Source organism: Amyelois transitella, chromosome 8 (assembly GCF_032362555.1).
Source record: "Amyelois transitella isolate CPQ chromosome 8, ilAmyTran1.1, whole genome shotgun sequence".
NCBI classification, from domain to species: Eukaryota; Metazoa; Arthropoda; class Insecta; order Lepidoptera; family Pyralidae; genus Amyelois; species Amyelois transitella.
In genome coordinates this window covers 9,301,314-9,326,029 of record NC_083511.1, presented here as the reverse complement: position 1 = coordinate 9,326,029, position 24,716 = coordinate 9,301,314, and the positions used below count along the sequence as shown (strand labels likewise).

Below are 24,716 nucleotides of genomic sequence, written 5' to 3'. Positions count from 1 at the left end.
TAACAAAATCATTACTTCTTAATGTAATTCTTTTTATTGAATGTACATTTTCGGTCATAGCCGTTGCAATACAACACCGGGCTGTTGGACAGGTAGCCTGACTCATTGCTGCATTGACTAAGGAAGGACCTAGAAAATAAACCGACCAATATTTCTTATTAGGAAATCCGTCACAGATTACAACAATTTCTTACGATTCTTTGCAAATCAATAAAAAAGTAACACAATTTGTGAAAGCATGCTGGCTGATGATAAATTTAATTTTAATTTAAAATAAATCGAACGTCAATGTCAATTTTTGTTTTTTTTTTTAAACACAATTCGCTTTAGCGTCGCTGGCAACATCATAATTTGGCGTGATACCATTCATTACAAATTCTTTAAAAAGTCGCTGTACCCTACTGACTCGGGCGTCGGTGGTGTGAACACTGTCGATGAAATCTTAAGGGACGTGTTAGACCGCTGAAATTTAATACAGAAATGTTAGTTTCAATCCTACATTACACCGTCTAGGGAAACAATACAACGGGTTAATATTGTTATAACTTAGTTATATATAACACAATTAATATAGTCATATATATACATATACAAGTATATGAAGCAAAGATAATGTAGAACTCCTTACACAAACCATTTTGATACATTTCGTAATCTAAGCTGAAAGCATCATAGCTATGTGCATACCTTATTTCACCTCTATCGGTCCAGTAGTTTTAGCTGTGCATTGATAGATCAATCAGTCACTCATCTTTGCGTTTAATATATTTAGAACACAAAATAAAGTACTTTCGAGTTAGAATCCCATAACAAACTCTTAAATTTTTTTAAAGCTAAATTGAATAGTTTTTCTAAACAAAGGGCGCTTTCAAAGGTCTCTTCCGACTGGTTAAATTAAGTACCTATTTAAATTAATTTAGATAAATTTAATTAGTTACCTGACTCTGAGAACCAAAGTTGCTTGTCCTCTGTTTGCTTATCCGTGACGGGGTCACCAGGTTAGATTGATACGGCTGCTGTGACGGAACAACACGATTTATGTATATTTTAACTACCGACAAGTTTAAGTGAAAAGATTTACGAATGTGGACGATGGCATAAGAATGTTGCGAGGATTGTTGCAAGTGTAAAGATGTACTCTACACTACTACACTACACCGTTACCATGCTGTGACGTCAATAAGTGCTACCCTGTATCCAATTTTTAAAATAAATCTATTCTATTCTTCGGTACCTGAGGGGTTAGTGCGAGTTTTAATCGATCAAATGCGTAGAGTGCATTAGTGCCATCGCGTTACCACTAGGTGGCGCTGATCAAATCACATACAAATTCGCGTTTACTTGCTCGACGCGTTTGATCGAGTAAATCTCGCACTAACCCCTCTGGGATCCGCCATATATTAAGTCTCTGCCTACAAATATATCAAAGTAATCAATTAAGGAAACAATACGACCCCACAGACTAGCCACTTAAGTATTTAAAAATAGTTTTATATACATACATAAAATCACGCCTCTTTCCCGGAGGGGTAGGCAGGGACTACCTCTTTCCACTTGCCACGATCTCTGCATACTTCCTTCGCTTCATCCACATTCATAACTCTCTTAAATAGGTTTACCTTTGTGTATATTAACTTAAATAACTCAAATAACACCCCTGTTAATCGGCATAGAAAGACATCGATAAGTAAGTATTATTAAGTAATGTAAATACCAACTTAACTGATAAAAACGAGTTGTGCGTGTAATTATTATCAATATTGATATACGGGGAAATTCCAAGTTCCCTTTTCCCAACAACAAGTATTAAAAATATGTTTTGACCCGGCCAATAGAATCATTTCATTTATTTCCCGTGTATGTCATAAAAGTCGACTAAGGGATTAAGCACAATCATCTAAAGCCAGCTACGGTGAGGGAAAACATCGTAAGGAAAACTGCACATTCAGGCAACTAGATGTGTAACCATGGATCCAATACAGGGTAGGTTTACCTGCAAAGGTTGTGGAGGTCAGATGGGAGTCGCTTCGTGTAAAAACCTGACTCACCCAATCAAGGATCCATGGTCAAAGGCATGTCCTGAGCTCCTCTCCAGAGAGGTGACGATGTAACCAAGACTTAAGCCAAGAAGGAAAAAGAAGATCTAAAGCAAGCTTCCATATAGTCTAGAAGCGAAAATACCAGTACCAGCTGCTTATCTTACCGCTCACACAAAAAGTCAATCAAAGGAAAGGATTTTAAAGTTGGAATTCTTCTTTTAGACGATGTGCTACAATAATTCACTGTAATTGAATCTTAACTATATTCCATCGTTAGGCTAGACAGCTAAACGTGACCTATGAGTTTTTTCGAGACTGACTATTCTGTGTCTACTTCGTAGAAGATATGTAGGTATGTTTAAATATACAGTAGGAGTTGTAAGTAAAAAATATAAACTTACACTATATGGAGTACTTTTAGCTGTCCTTTTGTAAGTAGGCGTCGCTTGCAAAAAATTAGGTGACACGTTAGTAACAGGTGATATAGGAATATTGAATGGTGATGTTTGTTCTGAAATAAAAGATAAATTTGTTTTTTTTTATATTACCTACTCTGGTCAAGCAAGACACTAGCTGACAAGGAAAGCAAATATCATTTTCAGTCAAAATATTATATAAATACATAATTTGAATTGTTTGACACTAACTGATTCTCAACTCTAAAGGTGCGGTTGACCTTCGAGTGTAATCGAAACTATTGGCTCTGTCTGCCCCTGTCAGTATGTTACTATACTTACAATATGTTACCTAGGTAAGCATATCTATTTCAAATCAAAAATTAGTAGCACAATAAATTTAAAATATTTTGTTAATTAAATTTTGTTTAAATGTTTACAAACATAAAGGTATGGTTTAGTCAATTGTCTTTTTAGATAATTTACCGAATGTTGCAATTACACGGAAAAACCTTAATAACATGCGGAACATTTATTTTGGAACAAAAATAAAAATGTCAAGAGTATTTTAAAGCCTTGTAGTACAACGAGACAGAAACCCACCGGCTCCAATAGTCTCTCTGTCATATCACAATTCAAACTATCATGCATGAAACAAACCCCATACAAATAAGTATGTGAAAGAAATGAGTAGAAATGTTAACCTTCACTTGAAAAAGAACCTATAATTCTGTAGCGAGCTGCCTTATAACCAACAACTTTATGAAAGACTTATACCTATTCAATATCAAAAATAAGATCCTTTTTTCTGGATATTTCCACGGGAGCGAAGCCCCAAACAAAAGCTGACGATCCCTTTCATCTCTGCATGTTCAATTTCATTAAATTTGAATATTTTTAATATGTGACTCAGAATACAAAACTGAACAACTTTTACTATGGGACTAACGTCGAAACTGCGAAAATAAAATCAGCTGTTTCATATGTTTTGGTTTCCCATACATTTTGATTTGATTGCAGCTAAGTAAGAAAAATTCAAATATTCTATTAAGTAGGTATATCACTTACTTGACTGTGATATCTGTGCTTCCAAATGTTTGATAGTTTTCTGATTCTCTTTCAATTGCTTGTGTTGTTTTTGGCACAACTCGGTCATTCGCCTTAACTCCGTTCTGGCCGTGTAAAATTTCTTTGTCTAGAAATACAAAAAGTTCTTAGAAAAACTCCTTGAAATGTATGACACTATAGTATTCAAAACATCTATACTTTACTAATATACGCATACTATCTACATTTGATACTTATAGGCTACACTTTTAGCGGACGAATTAGTTTAAACACATATAAAGTGATTCTCTCTTAATGGTCGCCAAGTCGGCCATTTAATTAAATCTTCGACTAGATAGTTTCAACTTACTCCACAAAGAACAGCTTTAGTTAAGGACAGTTTCAGATAATTGTAACGAACAGTAATTTAGTTAGGGAGTTAGGTACTGGTGTCGATTAATTTCGCCTTAGCTATTTAATTATGGAAACTCAAAAAGACTCAGCAACAAATATTTCCTCGACTTTCCTTAGATAATTTATTGTAAAACACGAGAAATGCTTACCGACTGAAATAAATATGAAAGAAGCCTCCGCCTGTGTTGTTTCTGAAACTGTAATACTTCACAACATTTTTTGATTATCTCTTCCGGCTCAGTAAAATAGTCTTGAATTTCTGGTTTCATCTATAAAATATTGTTGAGTTTTAACTTACACATTACAAAAACAATCTTAAAGATATGTAATAAAAATCTTTAATAATTTACTTACATCAGGTACCAATTTCATAATTGAACAAGGCAAACGACATATTAAACATGTGCTTTGTTGAGATCCTAAAAAGATAAAATATTTCTGTTTAAAAAAAATAATATATGTTTTATATTAACAACAAATACGCATAAAATGAAGGAACTTACCATTATTTAAACAATTATTACAAAACATATGTCCACAAGATGTCAAATGAAGAGTTATGCCAGGATCTAATTGAGAAAAACAATTATTGCAATGAATCCAATCCATTTTCAATTATTTACGGGTTAATTATCTCAAAAACTTTTAATACATGCATCTTATTTTTTGATCTATTTTTAAAAATGTTGACAGCTCGCGCCATTTTTTAACATATTTTTTTTATAAAGGTATAGTACAAAAAAGATTGGTGTAAGTAGGGCTCATACATTCGAATTTAGAAAAACTGGCACAATATATTTTTTTCTTTTTTTGTTAGCATAATTCCATGCATATTCAGTGAGAAGTAAATTTTTTTTAAGAAACATTTTTCTTTTTTTATATTTATTGCTAGCCACCCTCGCATAAGTGAGTTATGCATGAGCTTATTAAAAATAAGTCAATATATCCTCTTTTGAGGCAAATTAGTTTGAGACTTTTTATTATCTAATTCTTTTAGTTTTTCATAGAAATATTACATTTCTTTTTGTGGTCCTTATATACATATATTAATTAATATTTAAGTACTGCCATAGGTACATACTATCAATGTAGTTGAGAATATCAATTTCCGCCCAAACTAATTACTTATTAACATATTTCATCTCTAGACAAAAATATAATTTTTCTTCTTTTGTGTTAATTGACTATGATGGCAAAATTAAGCAGAGAATGTTGTAACTTCCAAGTCGCAACAAAACCACCCATTGTGCAGGTAGCCCTTACCTTGGTTGGAACATGAGATAAGTTGACCCTAAAAAATAGTTAATTTCACGTTAGGCCTGGCTGCATAATAAATCCAACACGCTCCCTTGCGAGTAATGACTGCCACCTTTATGCATACTCGAGCAGTTGTTTCATAAAACATTACAGCTTTGCCATGAGTTCAGCAACTCTACTTATCATTAAGGTTGGAACACCTATCCAGTAAAATGAAGACAATTTTTTTATTAGGAGTTCACAAAATAGAGGTTATTGTTTGTTTATTTGTAAACTTTTAATCGCACAAAATATACACAATCTAATACAGTATCTGGGTTTAAAAAATAATTGCAATGGTAGACTTATCCCAATTGGAAAATCTAAAATCAAAAATTATTATTCTTATAAATATATTTTGTAATCATCATAGATCGTAAGTCTTATAATAACTTAAATCAGGTTACTATACGAAACGTCTAAGAACACTACTGCCCGCAATTTAACCTTAAAGGAAAGCTAAACCCAGCTAGGATCTTGGTTACTCATCCGTTGGCTTAATATACAGGCTTCCTCACGAATTTCTTCACCTTAAGAGCATGAATTAGTACCTAATCACACTAATATATGAAATACCTTATCAAACATTCGTAGTTATTACCAAATTTTAGAATAATCTGTTCCAAAACTTTATATCAAGAAAAAAAAATCAGCTTCGCATTTAGACTGCATCAATTCCAGTTATCACTTCCCTCCGTGTGTGCTCGTCTACAATACAAAGATGTTCATATTCAATGTTTATAAAAGTAGACACTGATCGGATCACGGGCAGTATATCGGCAAGTGTCATTGCCTGTGGTCACACACCATGAATTTAAAATATATACCGTGTCTTATAGCGTTGATCGTGTGTGTGCATTGTAAATCTCCGTGTACGTATTTTTGTTTTTGTTTCTTTTTTTGTGAATATGCGGATTAAGTGGTTTGTCGTTTAATGTTTATTTTAATAATAAAATATCGTAAATGTTACTCCTACTTGAAGGTATTGTAGCTGGAAGTACAAAGAGGGTCAACTTGACAGTTAATTAATTAGCTGAATATATAATGAAAGCCCACCTTTAATTTTTAAAACAAAATCTGTTTCGGTTGTTTCTTTTTAATTTATAAATTAGCTGACAGCCACATAAAATAGAACAGCGATTTTAAAAAAGAAAATCCTGAATTTCTCTTTGCTTTGATAAATGTTACTGAAAAAATATGTCAGTAAAATATAAATTTAAATATAAAACAACTTAACAATTTCTTAAATTAAAGCTAGTACATTAAATGATTTTGATAAAATATACCGCAATAAAAATAAAAATATACCTGCTTAAAGTAACGCAATTAAAAAAAAATGGTTCCATAATTAAATTTATTAAGGATATTATTTCTCATATTGTTTATTTTGCAGACAAAATATGCGTGCCGGCACAGTTTTTAAAAGATTGCGAGCAGATGCTAGAAGTAGAAACGAAAAGCAAAGCAACCCTAGAATGTGTAGCAGCGAGAGATAGGTGAGTACTCGTATTTCCAGATTCAATCATGTCAAGCAACGAAGAGAGCGAGAATAAGAATGATCAAAATTTTGTGTCTTGTCTCTCTTACGTAAGACAACGATGCGGTTTCGTTCATTAAAAGGCTTATTTGGCTAAGTTAGATGGTATGAACGTAAGAATTGAAGATGCAACCCAAAGTTAGCATACACAATTTCGAAAAACTAAAAGTTATCAAAATGAGAGCTAACAGCTTTTGATAACTATTTGATTCATGTTGTAGAGAAATAAAATTTTGAAATTCACAATAATTCTACTTCCCTGTAGCTGCACGGCTACATTAGCGAAATAAAATACAAACTACTACACCAAAATTCCGCAGAGTGAATTTTCTGGAACTACAAAACTTATCGCATACGGTTTCCCCCACGACAATTTAATTTCTATTGTTCTACAAATATTAAAGGAGTTGTAACAAGACTGAAGTTTATTATTGTAGCAACGTTTGTGTTCTATGCGCTCTGTGGTTTAAGTTATGTTTTCTTTTCGTTTTAAATACTGCTTCATATTCACTGTTTTTGCTGATAAGAATGCTTTTATTTTACATACATAGATGGTCACGTCTATATCCCTTGCGGAGTAGACAGAGCCAACAGTCTTGAAAAGACTGAATGGCCACGTTCAGCTTTTTGGCTTAGTGATAGAATTGAGATTCGAATAGTGACAGGTTGCTAACCCATCGCCTCAAAAAGAATCCCAAGTTTGTAAGCCTATCCCTATGATTTTACATTTCACTTAATAATATGAATGCCAGATTCAAATGTCATAATAACTTTGCTCAAGGAACCAATCGGGGCTCGTCTCCAGCGACGAGAGAATATAAACGGGTCAAACACCAGGAGAAATAAGGAACCCCACGGTTTTTTTCATTTTCTTAATCAGCTCTTGACGTAACTAATAAAGGATTATCTCTAGAATTCCTTTCTTACAAAAGAGTAACCATAGTTTATAAAAAAAAAAAAATAGTAACCAAGTCATCCACGAAACTAAGATATTTGAAAGATAAAGGATTCTTGAAGGATTTTGTACAATTCATTTTTATTTTTATACAGAATGGAATGCCTTTCCTACGTGCAGCAACGCCAAGCCGACTTTGTGCCGGTAGACCCCGAGGACATGTACGTGGCTTCTAAGATACCCAACCAAGACTTCGTCCTCTTCCAGGAGTATAGGACCGACGATGAGCCAGACGGTAAGTTAAACAAAATAAAAAGTTAATAAGAAGTTCCTACGAACCCCTACTACATGAATCTTAATACATACATACATATAATCACGTCTATATCCCTTGCGGGGTAGACAGAGCCAACAGTTCTGAGCGGACTGATAGACCACGTTCAGCTATTTGGATTTAAGATAAAATTGAGATTCGAATAGTGACAGGTTGCCCATCGCCTAAAAAAAAGAATCTCAAGTTTGTAAATCTATCCCTTAGTCGCCTTTTACGACATCCATGGGAAAGAGATGGATTGGTCCTATTATTTTTTGTATTGGTGCCGGGAACCACACGGCATAAATCTTAATGTCTTCTTTAAGCCATCCAGCTGATCGTGGTGGTAGCCTTTTTGAGACTATTGGCTCTGACTATGATGCTGTCTGGCTTCCCCGAGCTTCAGAGTAGGACCCCTCCCTCTCTTGCCTTTAGTCACCTTTAACGTTAACGTTAACATTTAGTTAAAGGCGGCGAAAAACCTTATCTGTCAACTGCTTCCCTTTTTATGGAGATCGTTAAAGCCAATCAAGGAATAGCTAATAAACTTAGAAATCTTCTTTTAAGTGATAGACTATCAACCTGTCAATTTGAATCTTATTTCTACCATTAAGCCATATGCTGAACATGGCCTGTCAGTATTTTTAAGTCTACTGGCTCTGTCTATCCCGCAAGGAATATAAACGTGATTTATGTATGCATGTCTTCACCTGATCATGGTCTTTAAGTCTTTAAATTTCCTCTTTTCTATCATGTAGACGTGATTAATATATATTAATATTTCGCTAATAGAAGCTGTTTCAAAATATATCATAAATATATAGTACCAATCTAGTATGTGTTCGTGTAATAAATGTGTTTTCAAAATACACGTTCACATTCTTTGCATATTTAGTAGGTAAATAACGTTCTCACGGCTCCATTATGTAGGAAAAAAAAACCATTTTCGTTACCAAAGATCAGCTTCGAACGTGGATTAAAAGGTCTTTTCTTATTCTTATATGTCATTCGGAATAATATTTTACATAATACCGATTTTTATTACTAAAACCTTCTAGAATGGAGATAATATTCTAACTTACTTTACCTTAAAGTGATGCTTTTTTATGAAAGTAGCTGACACTTATATCAGGCACTTATTCGTGACGATTTTATTATTCAAATTATAGATAACGTTCGTTTACATCAAATATCGAAGCTCTCAAGTTGATGTCATTGCGTCATAGGAAAAAGGTTTTATGTCAATCAATAATGATAATTTAGAAAATTGTCATCATAGTTAATTTAAAATACACTCTAAAATTGTTTTATATAATCTCTGATACAGAAGGTAATATTAGTCTATCTTCGTCTTATATAGGTACTTATTGGCAATTGATTAAGTATATTATTGGTCTAAAATAAAATCCAAATATTTCTTAGCTTTTAATAACATTACTTAGCTTTTAATAATATGATTGGATAATCCATTCTAGAAGTGATAAAACAAGTTGTTATTCAACCACTCATTTTCCTTCTTCGTTCTGATGTGAGTGACTGAGAACATATAAATTAACACTGCAGTGTAGTATTTCGTATTCTATACGAACATTTTATCCAATATTGCAAAAAAAAATATTTCGTTCACTTTGTCAAGAGGCCCGAAAAATATAAACAACTTTCTCTATTCTCTTGAAACCTCTAGGGAACAATTGGGTTTGTCACAAACTGAAATCACTATTTGCATTCTACTTCAACAGTTTTCCAATATCAATCCTATTGGGACACTTGAAAACATCGACATTTTTTGTCAATCGCATATTGAGTTTTCCGACACGTGTAACATCTATACTCGACCAATTCCCCGAAGATGCCTTTGCCTACCTAAATGTCGGAGGGATAGGCAGAGCCATTTTGCTTCTTTCATACCACGATTCCTGAAAACTTATTTTCGTGAACTTCCTGGCCTTACCCCCAACCTGCGTTCTCACCTCTCTGTAGTCCTCATAAGAGGCTGGTACGCCTATAATCACGATCCTGGTTTTAGTAAGTCAGACCTCCACAACCTTTGCAATCAACTATTATCAATATTGAACCGACAACTTCTTTTGTCTGTCCAAAAACATGCTACGCTACAAAGAGGGAATGCGGCAAGTTTAATGGGTACTTTTGAGCCGGGTGCAGTCCGGGGTGGTATTTTTGATTAAATGTATTTGTTTGTTTGGTGATTGTTTCTATTTTGTATTACCTTGATGTTGACGAAGCTGTTGTGAATATTTTGTAATATTTTTTTTATATTTTTTATTATAATCGGGTACTTTATTTGATAAATAAAGTACCCGATTATAATGCTACGCTATTTAGAGTACACACGGGGGAAGAGTCCTGACAGTTTGTCGCCCTTTTCGACGTTCATCCTTTTTAATCTTAGTTCTCATTCACCCTATCAGAAAACACAAATAAATAAAAATTAGTTTTTATTAACATATTTTTTGACAGCGGAATTCCGATACCAAGCCGTCATAGTGGTCCACAAGGATTTGCCGATCAATAGCTTAGATGGACTTAAAGGATTGAAGTCTTGTCACACCGGGGTCAACAGGAACGTGGGATATAAGGTGAGTAACATTATTAAAAATACCTATTTCAGCTAGAAACGTGTTCAAAGGATACATTAAGACTCGTAAATTTTGATTTGCTCAGTAAAAGAAAACCCAGAAGAGCACACTGTGTACTTACTCTCAAAGTTCACGAACAAGTGTCCAAAAGTAATTAAAGAGGGATCCAAGAAAAGACATTTATTTTACTTACACGACTTCACTAGAATTCTCGCTCTTAGCGTACCCAACTGAGTGTTTCTTAAAAGATTTTTCTACAATAGAATTGAATAATGTTAAAATAAAACAAAGCCTTTGCGAATTCACAAAAGAATTTCGTGTGGAATTAACGAGAATTGCGAAAAGAAACACGTAAACGTTTGCCGTGCAAACACAAATAGCTGTATTCGAATGGAAGGTATACAGGAACAAAGAACGGGAAAGTACAAATAAATTGTACAAATGAATCGCGGATTTGATAGAAACGAAATGTAAGAGATATTTCATAGAAATTCTTTTTAGTCTCAAAATAAACTCAACTCATGCTGACATGCTCTTATACTTTAAACTACTCGCACATGCTGCAAAAATATTTATCGACAGTTTTCGGTTAGTCGCTTGTCGGATAGTAATCCACACTTCAATTTATAATAGCATTAAAGCTGCATGTAAATTGTATAATATCATCCAAAGTCAGGCTTTGTATGTCCTTATACTTTTAATACTTTATCACCGACACTGAAGTAATACAGCATATATTCTCTCTCTCATCTGTTCCGCCGGTACACTTCGGGGCAGCTACTCGATATTTCTCTTTTCATTCTATCCGGCCTGCACTGTTTTCAGACACGATCATTATCTTAACTTCCAGCCAGGTTTTCTTCATCTATTCAGGGCGCAATATCGATAGAAAATACAACGTCTCCATTATAGACACCCTTATTATTTTGTGTTGGCAGCATTGACTTTGACGAACGAACGATTGATATTCGATAACAGACGTGCGCAATCTATAGGCAAATTAGGTTACGCGTCGGACGGAAATTTGCTACAGTATCATGTATTTTCCACATTTTCGTTTCAAACAACGGATTTATCTCGCACATATCATGTCAGGCCCCCGAAGGGGTGTCTCGTTGTGTCAGTTTGATATTACGGTTATATGTGGAAAATGTGTTTTTAAAGCTTTTGCCTAAACGCGTGACGTCGTTAGCGAAAGATTTTTGATAAGCGTGTAACGCTGGGACGTATTAACTAAACGTTTAGAAGATTTAGAAATCGAAAATACTTAATTACTCACGTTTAATGGATAGCTATAGAACATATATTCATATAATCACGTTTTCATCCCTTACGGGGCAAACAGAGCCAGCGAACTTGCTAATACCCAAAAGGCTACGTTCAGCTGTTTGACTTAATGATGGTATTTAGATTAAAATAGTGACAGCTTACAGCCCATCAAACATATTAGAAACAAAATTATATTGATCGCCACCAAAGAGATCCTTCGAGAGGCAGAATGTTGTGACAGAGGTGTACATATACGCTGCAATTAAGAATTACATACATACATACATAAAATCACGCCTCTTTCCCGGAGGGGTAGGCAGAAACTACCTCTTTCCACTTGCCACGATCTCTTCATACTTCCTTCGCTTCATTTGCTAATTAACGTTTTAATTTGCTAGCGTTTTTCAAATTTTGAAGCTTAATAAAGCATCCGTGAAAAACCTACGATGAAAGGTAAATTGAAAAAGACATACAAATATTGTTGTTACCTTATAAACTGGAAGCGTTCGGACGTTCCTACTGTCGGTGCGTATAAACAACTGATTGTAATTCGATCAACGGCGCAATATGAATGGGCATGACATGAGGGTGGCGCGCGGAATACCTGAGCGGTGTTATTAAAATACCCATTCGGTATAATTTAACTGAAACATGCATAAAGCTGAGAACGCTTCTGTTTTTTCAATATAGTAGATTGTTTTTAATTTCAATACTTACTATGCCGTGTGGTTTCCGGCACCAATAAAAAGAAGAATAGGACCACTCCGTCTCCTTCCCATGGCTATCGTAAAAGGTGACTAAGGGATAGGCTTATAAACTTGGGATTCTTCTTTTAAGCGGTGGGCTAGAAACCTGTCACTATTTGAATCTCAATTCTATCTTGAGCCAAACAGCTGAAAGTGGTCTATCAGTCTGTTGAAGATTGTTGGCTCTGTCTACCCCGCAAGGGATACAGACGTGATTGTGTGTATATATGTATATTAATAACTTACTAACAATCGATACAAGACGTATAGTAATTCGTACGTTTATGACACTTAAGTACTTTTTTTAACATAGGTTAATAATTCACGGTGCTCATCTTGTAGGTATTATATTATTTTATGTATATAGTATTTTATGACAATACCGTATCACAGATTATATAACACGTAACAAGAAACAATCTGAAGAAGATTTCACAAAAAAGGGTAAATAGGTTTGTTTCAAAATTTTACACATAATTAAACATTTTTTTATTTAAACAACAGTTTTCTTAGAAAATAAAAAGCTTTGACCTTATACAACCACAGCATACGCCAAAAATTATAGGCACCTACTATTAGAACTATTGTAACCACCCAAAGAGCTTCCAAATGTCAAACTTGAACGAGTGAATAGTCTCCATGAATATAGGTATTTGAGCGACCAATATATAAGAGCTTTCATACCAGCACGTAGAAGGTCCTTGCTTCAACATATTTACTCAAAACCAAACAAGTTTTACAACTTTGCAAAAATCATGCGAACATCTGTGCTGTGATGCGTGTAGACTTTATATAAATATTTAACATAGGTACAACAGGTCGAGTCGGATTTTGGGTGATTCGTCTGAAAAATAAACGTTTTTGGGGTGGGATTTAAATAAGTAGCCAATATTTTCGTAGCTTTCATTTGAAACCCAAACTTTCCAAAATAGAGAAGAATCTTTTTAACATACATACATATGATCACGTCTATATCCCTAGCGGGGAAGACAGAGCCACCAGTCTTGAAATGACTGATAGGCCACGCTAAGCTGTTTGGCTTAGTGATAGAATTGAGATTCAAATAGTGACAGGTTGCCCATCGCCTAAAAGAGGAACCCCAAGTTTATAAGCTTATCCCTTTGTCGCCTTTTACGACATCTGTGGGAAAGAGATGGAGTGGTCCTATTCTTTTTTGTAATGGTGCCGGGAACCACACGGCAATCTTTTTCATACTGCTGTAAATCCTGATAACACCGTCACCTCTCTTATAAACAACTTTAAAGAGGAGCCTAGGGTGCGCCTTTTGCCCTTCATTCTGGATTGGGTGAGTCAGGTGATTACTCGAAACAATTCATGAGCCCGATAGACGCAACATTTGCAGGGGAACCTAACCCATATAAAATGGTAAAACATTCACTAGATGCATGTGCTTATTCGCTTAGTCGCAGTTTACGTCGATGGAAAACAAATGAAGTTATTCTATAAAGTGCTGGGAACCACACGGCACTATCCACACTTTATTGTAAATGCAATAAATATGAAAAACAAAATGCTCAGCGAATTATTTTCTGCTAGGTACAGAAAATAAATTACACTTATGTTGACAATAAATTATTTTTTGGACAGGTGTGTTTACATGGCTTATCACATTAATTTTACGGCTTCAGTAACTCGTAAATCTATTTTATTCGAAGGCGAAATGGATTTTAAAGTATTTTATGTGGTATTTTTTTGTTTTCACTTCTTATATTATTTTATTTAAGCGTCCGTCCGCAACTTTGCTCGCGTATTATATTTGTATTGTTACTATACACAAACATATACACTTAGCTTAATAAGTTTAAATTTCGTTTAGTTCTTGATAACTTTTTACTGTTAAATCTACATTAACATATAACGTGGGCTAAGCCGTAACCGGCAGCTAGTATACCATAAGTTTAAAACACAAGTTATCTCTCATTATAATTATTATTTCTTTTATTACTGTAAAGAAAGAGCAACTTGCATACCTACTTACATACTAATTTGTTTTTACAAATTCATAATTGTAAACTTTATTTTCAGATCCCATTGACAATGCTTATGAAACGTTCTGTGTTCCCGAAAATGAACGATCACACAATATCGCCAAAAGAAAATGAGCTGAAGGCGTTATCCACATTCTTCAAACAATCTTGCATTGTCGGCACCTGGTCTCCAGATCCAAAAACCACTAGTGCTTGGAGTAAGTCAATGCCTGTTTATACAAAGACGAAAATGAACGACATACTTAAGCTTGCACCACCTTAGGTATCATCTGCATTACCATCAGACAGATATTAGAAAAACATAACTTATTACTTAAGTTATAATTTGGTTTGTGCATTCTCGCTGGCCAGTATTACTTAGCTTTTTAAATTGTAGAATGATTTTCATACATAAATATACATGTCGGCGAGTTATAAATACGACAATAAATTGGATATACACCAAAATAATAAAACGTTATCACCTTCGCTACAGATAAATAAATCAATTTGATCCGGACCTCTCATTTGACCCCGATGTGAACAATAGCATATATGGAATGAATAGTAGGTACCTACCTAGTTTATTTTTTCCGAGAGTTATTCTTACCCGCTTGGGGGATTTTTTCATACTGATCTTGAATAAATATAAACTTATCTCCCGCGACATTCCGTGAAGCTAAATATTGAAATTAATCAAGGCCCAAACACCAGGTACTAACCAGACGTCTAATCTTTATGAGTTCTGATTGGAAATACGCCAAAATTAAGTGGACATACTAAAATTAATTTCTGGTCCCTACTACAAATGAAAACCTTTACAAGCCTTTATAATAGAATCTTAACCCACTAAATTTCTTATTGTGCAAGTGAGACGCACAGCTGAACGTAATCTATGTACCTACATGTTAAAAGACGTCTAAATATCTACTCCTTACAAAGCGCTTCGATATATTGTGATCGAAGACAATGCAGCAATATCATGAGAGGACGAGGCTAAAAAGATGTTAAATAGACCTACATACCTACATACATATAATCACGTCTATATCCCTTGCACGGTAGACAGAGCCAACATAGTCTCGAAAAGACTGAAAGGCCACGTTCAGCTGTATGGCTTAATGATGGAATTGATATTCAGATAAGAATAGATCGCCCAAAAGGAGAATCCTTAGTTAATTTGCCTTTCCCTTGATTGGTTTTTACAATCCACAAGGGAAGAGAAGCAACTACATAAGGATCTAATAATGATAATATGTTTTCAGAACAACATTACAGTCAACTATGCTCACTCTGTCAACATCCTAATAAATGTGACTACCCTGACGACTTCAGTGGTTACGAAGGAGCCCTGAAATGTCTTGCCCATAATGGTGGCGAAGTCGCTTTCACTAAAGTCTTTTATGTCCACAAATTCTTTGGCGTAAGTTATTTTTACTGTTATTTAATTTTTTATGTATTTTGTTCTCGGAACACATACTTATTTAGGATCAACTTCAATATTATCAGTTCTGATAAAACGTCTTGTCAAGTCTTCACAAGATGAACTAAGATCAAGTTCTTCAGATGCTGATTGGAAACCGCCCAAACGTCAATTGCTCCTGAAAACTAATTTATACTTTTTTATAACCTACAAATTGAACTCTTCAATAGCAGTCATTTTCAGTTAAACAAACGTTTCAGCTGGCCCTAGGCACTATTCCAGCCCATCCTTCACCAGAGGACCCGACAAACTTCAGGTATCTCTGTGTGGACGGGTCTAAAGTGCCTGTTGGCGACAAAAACCCTTGTTCGTGGGCGGCTAGGCCTTGGCAGGGTCTGCTTGGTCATAATGACGTTCTGGCTCAACTCTCGCCGCTGAGAGAGAAAATCAAACAACTGTCTAACGCCGGTAAGTTCAATGTATTTAATGTTTAAACTATATATAAAATGTTACACAATTAACGATTGATCTAAAACGATGTATGATATATGGGATGACATGATTTTACATTACAACTTACTTAAAGTACCTATTTCTAATTTTGATGTCATCAGTGATATTAAGTACGTCGTGGGATTTTCGAAAAAATTGTCATCCATAAAAAAAAATTAAAATCGTATCATATACCTAATTGATTACTTCATGAATCTGTATAGACCAATTCGCTGAGTCTATTTTTTTTTAATCTTGTAATTCCATCATCAATAATTTTCTTTTTTGGTAACTGTTTAAAATGTTTAGGTGCAAGCACAAAGCCGAGCTGGTTCACAAACGTATTGGGTCTGTCTGAGAAGATCCATCACGTAGCAGATAACATCCCTATAAAGCCAGTGGATTATTTAAAGAAGGCCAACTATACAGAGGTGATTGAACGAGGGCATGGCGTGCCAGAATTGGTAGTAAGGTACGATTATATTGATTTCATGTGCAACGAATTGTAGGAAGATATATAATTTCTTGAAAACAAAGTAAACGTTAGAAACTTATTGGATCTTTCTATGAAAAATCACATAACAGATAATGACACTATTAAACAAGTAAAATCTTTAAAGAAAGCTAATTACACAGAGATGAATGATGAGCAAGAACATGGACGTGCTGTAAATTTTTCAAACAGTAATTATAATAATAATGATTTTTTTATATATTGCATATTTTTTGATGGTATAATGAAAGATGATTCAAACTCAAACCAGATTTAAGATCAAATAGATTGATTGAATCATGAAACGTCTTATATAGAATCAAAACTAACGCTAGGAATTATTGACTTTATCTATACTATACTAAAAAAAGCTTTCAATTAAATATAAATGTAAATGTTAATACACATTAAAGACTCAACAAAACTTGTTTGTAGGATGTGTGTGACATCAAGCGTTGCCCTCGCTAAGTGCAGAGCGATGTCGGTGTTTGCATTCAGCCGCGACATCAGACCCATACTGGACTGTGTGCAGGAGTCTTCCGAAAAGGACTGCTTGAGAAGCGTATGTATTACTGTAATATTCAAAGGTTCGCTTTACATTGTCTTTTTTACCTCTAGTGAGGTACCTTTACCTATGATCTTGGATTGGGTAAATCAGGTTTTCACACAAAGCCTTCATATCTTTCCTCCGCAACCTTTGCAGAAGAACCTTACATATTGGACAAGAGTTTCGCTTGAAAATAGTATTAATTTTAAAAGGAATCTTGTACTAAAATAAAACACGGCCGATGAATTAAATCAGTAGAGTATGATAGATAGAAAGGGAAGTGGAAATGTAAAAATTTATACGAGAAATAACTCGCCTTGGCGAAGTAATAAACACAACAAAATAACTGTGATAACTAGTAACATTGAACTTGACTGGCAAGTCAAGTCACGTCCAATAGACTTATATTTTATACCTACCGTAAGGGACTATACCTAATACAGTTTAAAATCTCAATCAGGTCCAAGACAATGGCTCTGACCTAGCCGCAGTAGACGATATTAGAGTAGCAGCCGCTGCCAAACAATATGGTCTTCATCCAGTTTTCCACGAGGTGTATGGGGAAAAGAAAACTCCTAACTATGCAGTTGCTGTTGTCAAAAAAGGTTCTACTTACACGACGATTGATGACTTGCGGGGTAAAAGGTATGAATGATTCAATTTTTGTAACTTATCAGATGTGTTAAAAACGTTTCGGCTAGTTTGAACGAAATATTAAGAACATCTTTTTAAAATATCGTTTTTAAATATGAATAAATAATTACACAACAATTTAGTGCAAGTGCAGTGCACGAATGCTTAGTCACATATAAATTTGAACAATTCTTAATGGGAATTCAATAAGGTAAAATTCAAGAGTCTCTGGAAAACCTTACAATATCGGTGTTCCACAGGGATCAATACTTGAGCCTGTGCTCTTTAGTCTTAAATGATAACTGACGTGATGCTGTTATTGTTTTTATTTTTAGATCATGTCATAGTTCTTTCGGAACCTTCAGTGGCCTTCACGCTCCTTTGTTCTACCTCATCAATAAAGGAAAAATCACTTCTGAACCTGGACAGGTAACGATAGCACATCTGTGATAGCTTTATTCGACCTCTTACTCACATTATATATCCGCAAACTACACTTCAACTCAGCACAAAATAATAAAAACTTTTCTTTATTGCAGTGCGTCAAAAAACTTTCTGATTTCTTCTCTGCCGGCTCATGCTTGCCCGGTGTTGATAAGCCAGAAAATAATCCAAAAGGTAAAATTTGCTTTCGAAAATAGTAAAATGTTTTTTAACATTAAAATTCCTCATTTTTCATCAGTCTCCTCTTCTACAGGTGATGACATATCCATGCTGAAGAAACAGTGTGCTAGTGACAATAATCCTCTCAAATGCCTTCAAGAAGGACGTGGCGATATAGCATTCGTTTCTAGTAAGTAAAAGAAATAGTAATAGTGACATTCACGGTTTTCACAGTGACAGAGGTCTTACAACACATGTAGCAGAGTCTTTACCTTTCCGCTTTCGACCGTCGGATACTTCTCTCGCCTCACAGAGTCATAAATGTAATAAAATATTCTAACTCAAAACGCTTTAACTTCCAGGTGCAGATTTGAAAGACTACGACGAATCCCAATATGAATTACTTTGCCTAAATAGAGAGTCTGGAGGTCGAGACAAATTGTCCAACTTCGAGACTTGTAACATTGTTATGGCACCATCCAGGACTTGGCTAGCGTCAAAGACCAGCATGTCTGACGTTTCTATAGCACACACTCCATTGAGTCTGGCCCAGTTATTGGATACCAGATCAGATCTGTTCAACATTTACGGCGAATTCTTGAAGAATAACAACGTCCTCTTTAATGTACGTACCTACAACTTTACCTTAAGAAGTGTATAATCATCACGGTTAACATCTTTAGTTGAAAATCGTCAGGTTCCCCTGAAAGATAGGATAGATAGAAAGACTCTTTATTGCACCATAAAAAAAGAAAGAATACGCTTCTAAACTTCGTCTATAGACTCTTGTCTGAACAAGAGTTGCTCTGCTTATAGTAGTATTTACCTTTGGGGCATTTCAACATTGAAGATGCGTAGATCTTATCTTCCCTCTCGATCTATCTTTTTGGCTATGATGACTTAGAGAGAAAGAGATGATCAAAGTTTGTTAATAGATCGACTAATATCCCTAATTTTATATCGTGATCATAAGAAAAACAGCTTCTTCTTACATTAGGACCACAATTGGAATAACACAAATTGAAAGTGTAATTACTAGTTGGTACATGCCAAAAAGTGGCCCGGGCTCTTCCGCAGAGACGAAACCACAACACCAAAAGGATGATGAAAAAGTAAGCTTACTTGGTAAAACTAATAAACTTGTTCTCTTTCAGAATGCTGCTAAAGGATTGGCTACAACGGAGAAGTTTGATTTTGACAAATTCAAGACTATCCACGATGTCATTTCTAACTGTGGATTAGTATAAGTAATTACAATTCAACTAGACTAAGCAATATCCAATAGTTTGTAAGAGACTTTTATGTACATTTAATATAATAAAATTTTTAATAATGGTTGCCGAATCTCATCTCAATCTATAAGTCTGAATTTTGATATATGTCAAAAATTACAAATAAAAAAAAATTACTTGTTTAGCTTGTGCTTTAACTCCCATCTTATATTTCTCCTGTCCTACTCTTAAAGAGATCTGTCTTAAATACCTTGGTTATCCAACATTGGTTAGATTGAAAGTTGTGTAATAGGTACCTAACTATATCTTTATATCAAAATCATTTGTAACTCTTGTATAAAATTTGGACGTGGTAAAATTATTATTTACATTTTAATTTTGATTCCTTACCACTGTCATGCGCACGTAAAAAGCACGCCCGAGTTTTTTATCCAGCCTCATTAGCCAATAGGTTAATTAATAATTTGCATTTAAAAAAAACCTTTTCAATGGATTTGTTGAAACCTTAAGCAATCTTGAAGTGAGATAAAATTATCTTTTCATTTTAACATAGCAAACCTGATAACATAGACTAAGTAGTGAATAGATGGGTTAATCATATCATAATGATTTATAGACCCTTAGTATAATCTGCTTTTATAACTGCCAATGGATTTCTCGAATGGAAATTTTAGGAGGAGGAAATGTTCATATACCTGAAGAGCTCTTTATCTTTGAATAATCTATTTCTCTCGACTTGGGCTTCAGCATCCTCAATTTTGAATCTATTGTCTTGCAAATTTTCCCTTGTCAAGACAAGCCATGATATTTTCTATGTGCCAGCTTTTTTACAAATTAGTGAAATATCTCATTAATCAGAAGTCCCTAAAACTAGAAAAAATCTTTATAGATAGTTAATGACAGAAAGTTTGACTATGGCTTACTTAACCATCATCTAAGAATTAAATAAACAAACCATGTAGCTTACAACATTTTTATTTTATCACTTAATACGGTAACAAATAAATTAAATCCAGTTCGGAATTTTGATTGCTAATGAGAAATTAATCCATAATTATAAAGCAGCAAGGAATACTGTTATCACAAGTGAAGCAGCGAGCATGGCATAGCCTGTTGTGTAAACCTCCTTTATGGTCAGTCCCTTTGCTGTATCCCAGTATAAATGTCGGCAGCCATTTGCAAAGTGATAGGCAAACGGTGCTGCAATCATTGCTTTTGCCAGGAACAGAGTGGCGGGAGACAAGTTCAGACCCTCAATAATAGTAATGTAGTAGGAAATGTCGTTGGGTAGGACCAAAGCCCCAATGCCTAGGACGCCGGCATAGCCAGAAAGAATCATACCTGAAATAGAATTATACTATAAACTTCTGTTTTTCTCTGCAAATCTCCTATTGAAAATATTTATGAAGAAGGCCAGTTTCCAGGACTCTAGAGGTCTAATGTTCCCATCAAATAACATTATCATTGATGAAACTTATGCTAATTCAAGTTGATGCACTTAGTTTAGGTTATTAAAAGAAAATCACTAACCTGCAGCTCTATGTGTGATAGACAACATACTGGTTAACTGTGGGGCATATATCGTCAAATGTGGGGACATTGGACGCTTGAGCCTTTCATTTCTTATGTCGTGATGCTCCTCATTCGGCGGAGCATATGGTTTGTATGTTATTTTAGGGACTCCGGCCGCCTGAGCATACTGAGCAGTGCCCAAGATCGTAGGAAACCTACTTAAACTTGAAAGCACAGGTTTACTGGCCAATCTGAAATGTAAAATTATGCATTATTCACCTTAGCCACGCAAAATGCACCAAAACAACTATTACATAATAATTGCATACTAACCTTCCGCAAGAAAAGAATGCCATTGTTTTACTTGATGAATATTTATTATTGTCGTAGGCTACTGTAATAATAAAGAAAAGTTAATTATTTAGATTCCTGGAGAGTATTTCTTTAAATTACAAAACAAAACAAGTTTTCCTCTTACCACTGAGTCTCACGATTTGACAGCTGACGTTGATTTGACGTTTCGTGAATTCGAGATCTAAAAGTACGCAGTTAGTATGTTCCGTTGATTTAAATTTTGTTTTAAGAATTTTGCATTTTATGATTGGTTAGTCATGTATTTCTCAACATCCATGGTTTAGTCGCATCCATGCTCTTCTTACTTAGAAATTATTCATGAGATAACTGCTTTATTAGGTTTTCATCCAAGACTTCTCAGAGTAACTAATATTTTAATCATGGCAAAAAAGTGAAACGAATCGTGAAATGAACCGAAAACAAACAGTGTCAATGTCAGGTTGTCAAGTGAAAAGTTGAAAAATGAAGAAAATAGATTGACTTGTAGATATTTCTTTTTCAATTCAAATTAATTACCTAACTTAAATAGCCAGATCCATTTATATATTTCAGTTAATGTTTCGTTTTTTAGTATTAACGGCTGTGACGGGTGTCAGTGTTTTGAGAGTAAACTGCACTACCGCAGCCACTGTCGCAATGGCAATGAGAGCCGCCGATTTCGAAGTTTATGGTAGAGTCCAGGGAGTTTTCTTTCGTAAGGTACTTATATTATATTTAGCCGATAAGTTTGATAAGACAAATGCAGGCCCTTTAGTCTTTGTGGCTCAATAAACTGTGTAAATCTTATTTCAGTTCACTAAAGAACAAGCCCAGAAACTGGGACTCCGTGGCTGGTGTAAAAATACTGATGAAGGAACTGTCTTAGGACACATGCAGGGGCCACCGGATAAAATTGAAACAATGTAAGTATTTCATATGCATTTATTTCCTTGAATATAAAAAGTAGATTGGACTATTCTAAAACAAAGCAACTTCCTTAACAGCTATCTTACTTTCCACATTAGAATCATAGTCACAGGCAGTTACCCAGAAAGCACAAACTGAGTTTCAAACCTGATATTTACATAGTTTAATCATCTTGTGAATAAGTAATGAACAAGGAATTTTAATAGCTTTTATATTAAATTCGTCAGTAATTAATATTACGGGAGGAACAAAACTTAAATGTATTTTGTTACTATTGGCTTTTAACGGACTTTCTGAGATTCTGCCAATATCGTTATTTAAAGGGACACAAAATTACCAAATTGATTGATGGATGAATGTAAGATTTTTTTTTTACTGGCCACGTTCTCTCACACAGAACCTTGCTAATTTGCTCCTGGATTTATTCAGTGGTGGCCGTGCTTATATCATTCGTTGACACATACCTTTAAATTTGCTCTTTTTTAATTTTTATTTCTTTCTTAGTTATTTAATTTGATTTATACCCTCTCTATTCCTAGGATGCAGTGGTTGAAAACGACTGGGAGTCCGAGCAGCAGAATCGAAAAGGCTGAATTTAGAAACCAAAAGGAGATAACTGAGTATAGCTTTGACAATTTCAGTATTGTCAAAGATTAATTTTATTATCACTAGAGGATTGTGCAATCTCCCAAGATTTATATCTGAACCACTAGAACATATTCTTCACTAAGTTTGATTGATTAATGTCAAATTGCTGAGCAATTTTAATTTCAATGGGTTTGTTGCATTTTGAACCATCACATAAATACATCTCATTTTTAAACCTTATGAAGTAGATGGAACTAATAAAATGCCATCTTAAGCTGTACAAGCTTTATCATGGAATTGAGATTGACATTGTGAAAGGTTTCTAGCCCATCGCCTAAAAGAAGAAACATTTAATTTCACTACTAATTACTTAAAAGTTATTTTTGTTTAATTTTTTCACAATATTTATTATGAATTTCTAAATATTAAGTTACTGGTGGTTTTGCGTATAAATTAGTAGAAACAATGGTATAAGTGTACCTGTGTGATATTTTTCAGTGTATTAAATACCTACGTATTATAATTTATTCTTTTCTAATATAAAATCTTAAGGTACATATGTTTTCTTTTCTTTATTTACAAATTTGTGTGTTGCCATTATTAAATATTTAATTCATCTATTTGCCTATATAAAAACTTAGCTTTGCTTGGGTGAAATGTGACTCATAATGCAGAATGATGTGCATAATATGTATCCAATACATTCGTTTTAAATACGACATTAGTAAAGACTCAAAAACACGAAGATCTTTTGATTCCTTTCCACAGAGCATGTTAAGTTTTGTTTTGACACTTCATTGAAGGCTCATTCACACTCTGAGAACTGTGACGTCGCTGACATGCCTGAAATGCATTATTTTTTTCTCCATTTCTATTGCAATTTGTCAGTATGGACATTTGGCAATGTCTAATGCCGATTTCCTATGAGGCACATGTCCAGTGACATACCGTCTTCCTCTACAGGACAGAGTAGATTTTGTGGTTTTCGCCTTTTAAGTCTGTGAACGCGTGGCAGTATGTTATATAGGTATTAAAAGAATTACCACTGTGAGGTGGCGGTACACACAGACACCCTTCTTCGTCCTCTGCGCTCCGCACTTTACCGATAATGTGTGAATCGGCCATAACCTACTCTAAAGTATCTTATGTCTTTCAAGTACAGACATCGGTCAGTTTTAATTTTATGATATGACTGAATATAATACCTACAAGCATAAAAATATCACGTCTTATCTCTTACGGGGTAGACATAGCTAATAGTCATAAGGCTCGAAGGCCTAGCTAAGTAGCTAAATTGTGTATATTATTCAAACTAATGTACATAACTTTCATTGGTACATAGCCAGGTGCGATTCGAACCTGTGCCTTTTTTTTTGCGCCACACGCATTTTAACCAG

The 24,716-nt window shown here is 34.5% G+C and overlaps 4 protein-coding genes across 5 annotated transcripts; 2 read left to right on the top strand and 2 right to left on the bottom strand.

Moving 5' to 3' along the window:
- Window positions 1-11: 11 nt before the first annotated feature.
- Window positions 12-4,504, bottom strand: LOC106135306 (probable E3 SUMO-protein ligase RNF212). Its single transcript, XM_060945630.1, has 8 exons — window positions 4,399-4,504; window positions 4,250-4,314; window positions 4,045-4,164; window positions 3,503-3,629; window positions 2,441-2,550; window positions 939-1,016; window positions 374-462; window positions 12-129 (listed from the first exon to the last, which is right to left on the bottom strand). Exons 1-8 carry the CDS (start codon window positions 4,502-4,504, stop codon window positions 12-14), a joined length of 813 nt encoding a protein of 270 aa, XP_060801613.1.
- On the top strand, window positions 2,539-23,877 carry LOC106136554 (acylphosphatase-2). 2 transcript variants are annotated; one of them, XM_013337144.2, is made up of 5 exons: window positions 2,539-2,542; window positions 22,276-22,308; window positions 22,397-22,524; window positions 22,618-22,727; window positions 23,271-23,877. In XM_013337144.2, exons 3-5 carry the CDS (start codon window positions 22,462-22,464, stop codon window positions 23,386-23,388), a joined length of 291 nt encoding a protein of 96 aa, XP_013192598.2. In that variant the 5' UTR covers window positions 2,539-2,542; window positions 22,276-22,308; window positions 22,397-22,461; the 3' UTR covers window positions 23,389-23,877. The 2 variants fall into 2 exon arrangements, with proteins under 2 accessions (XP_013192598.2, XP_013192606.2); XM_013337152.2 differs by lacking the exon at window positions 2,539-2,542 and having other exon boundaries at window positions 22,276-22,524.
- LOC106136573 (transferrin) lies at window positions 5,909-20,062 on the top strand. The gene is made up of 15 exons (XM_060945406.1): window positions 5,909-6,063; window positions 6,585-6,687; window positions 7,779-7,918; window positions 10,415-10,533; window positions 14,595-14,754; window positions 15,802-15,959; window positions 16,220-16,427; window positions 16,761-16,923; window positions 17,380-17,506; window positions 17,952-18,136; window positions 18,460-18,553; window positions 18,664-18,742; window positions 18,822-18,917; window positions 19,090-19,352; window positions 19,882-20,062. The coding sequence occupies exons 1-15, from the start codon at window positions 6,000-6,002 to the stop codon at window positions 19,972-19,974; spliced, it is 2,052 nt and encodes a 683-aa protein (XP_060801389.1). The 5' UTR covers window positions 5,909-5,999; the 3' UTR covers window positions 19,975-20,062.
- LOC106136583 (succinate dehydrogenase cytochrome b560 subunit, mitochondrial) lies at window positions 20,919-22,012 on the bottom strand. The gene is made up of 4 exons (XM_013337181.2): window positions 21,950-22,012; window positions 21,805-21,865; window positions 21,490-21,722; window positions 20,919-21,300 (listed from the first exon to the last, which is right to left on the bottom strand). Exons 2-4 carry the CDS (start codon window positions 21,825-21,827, stop codon window positions 21,014-21,016), a joined length of 543 nt encoding a protein of 180 aa, XP_013192635.2. The 5' UTR covers window positions 21,828-21,865; window positions 21,950-22,012; the 3' UTR covers window positions 20,919-21,013.
- Window positions 23,878-24,716: the final 839 nt, after the last annotated feature.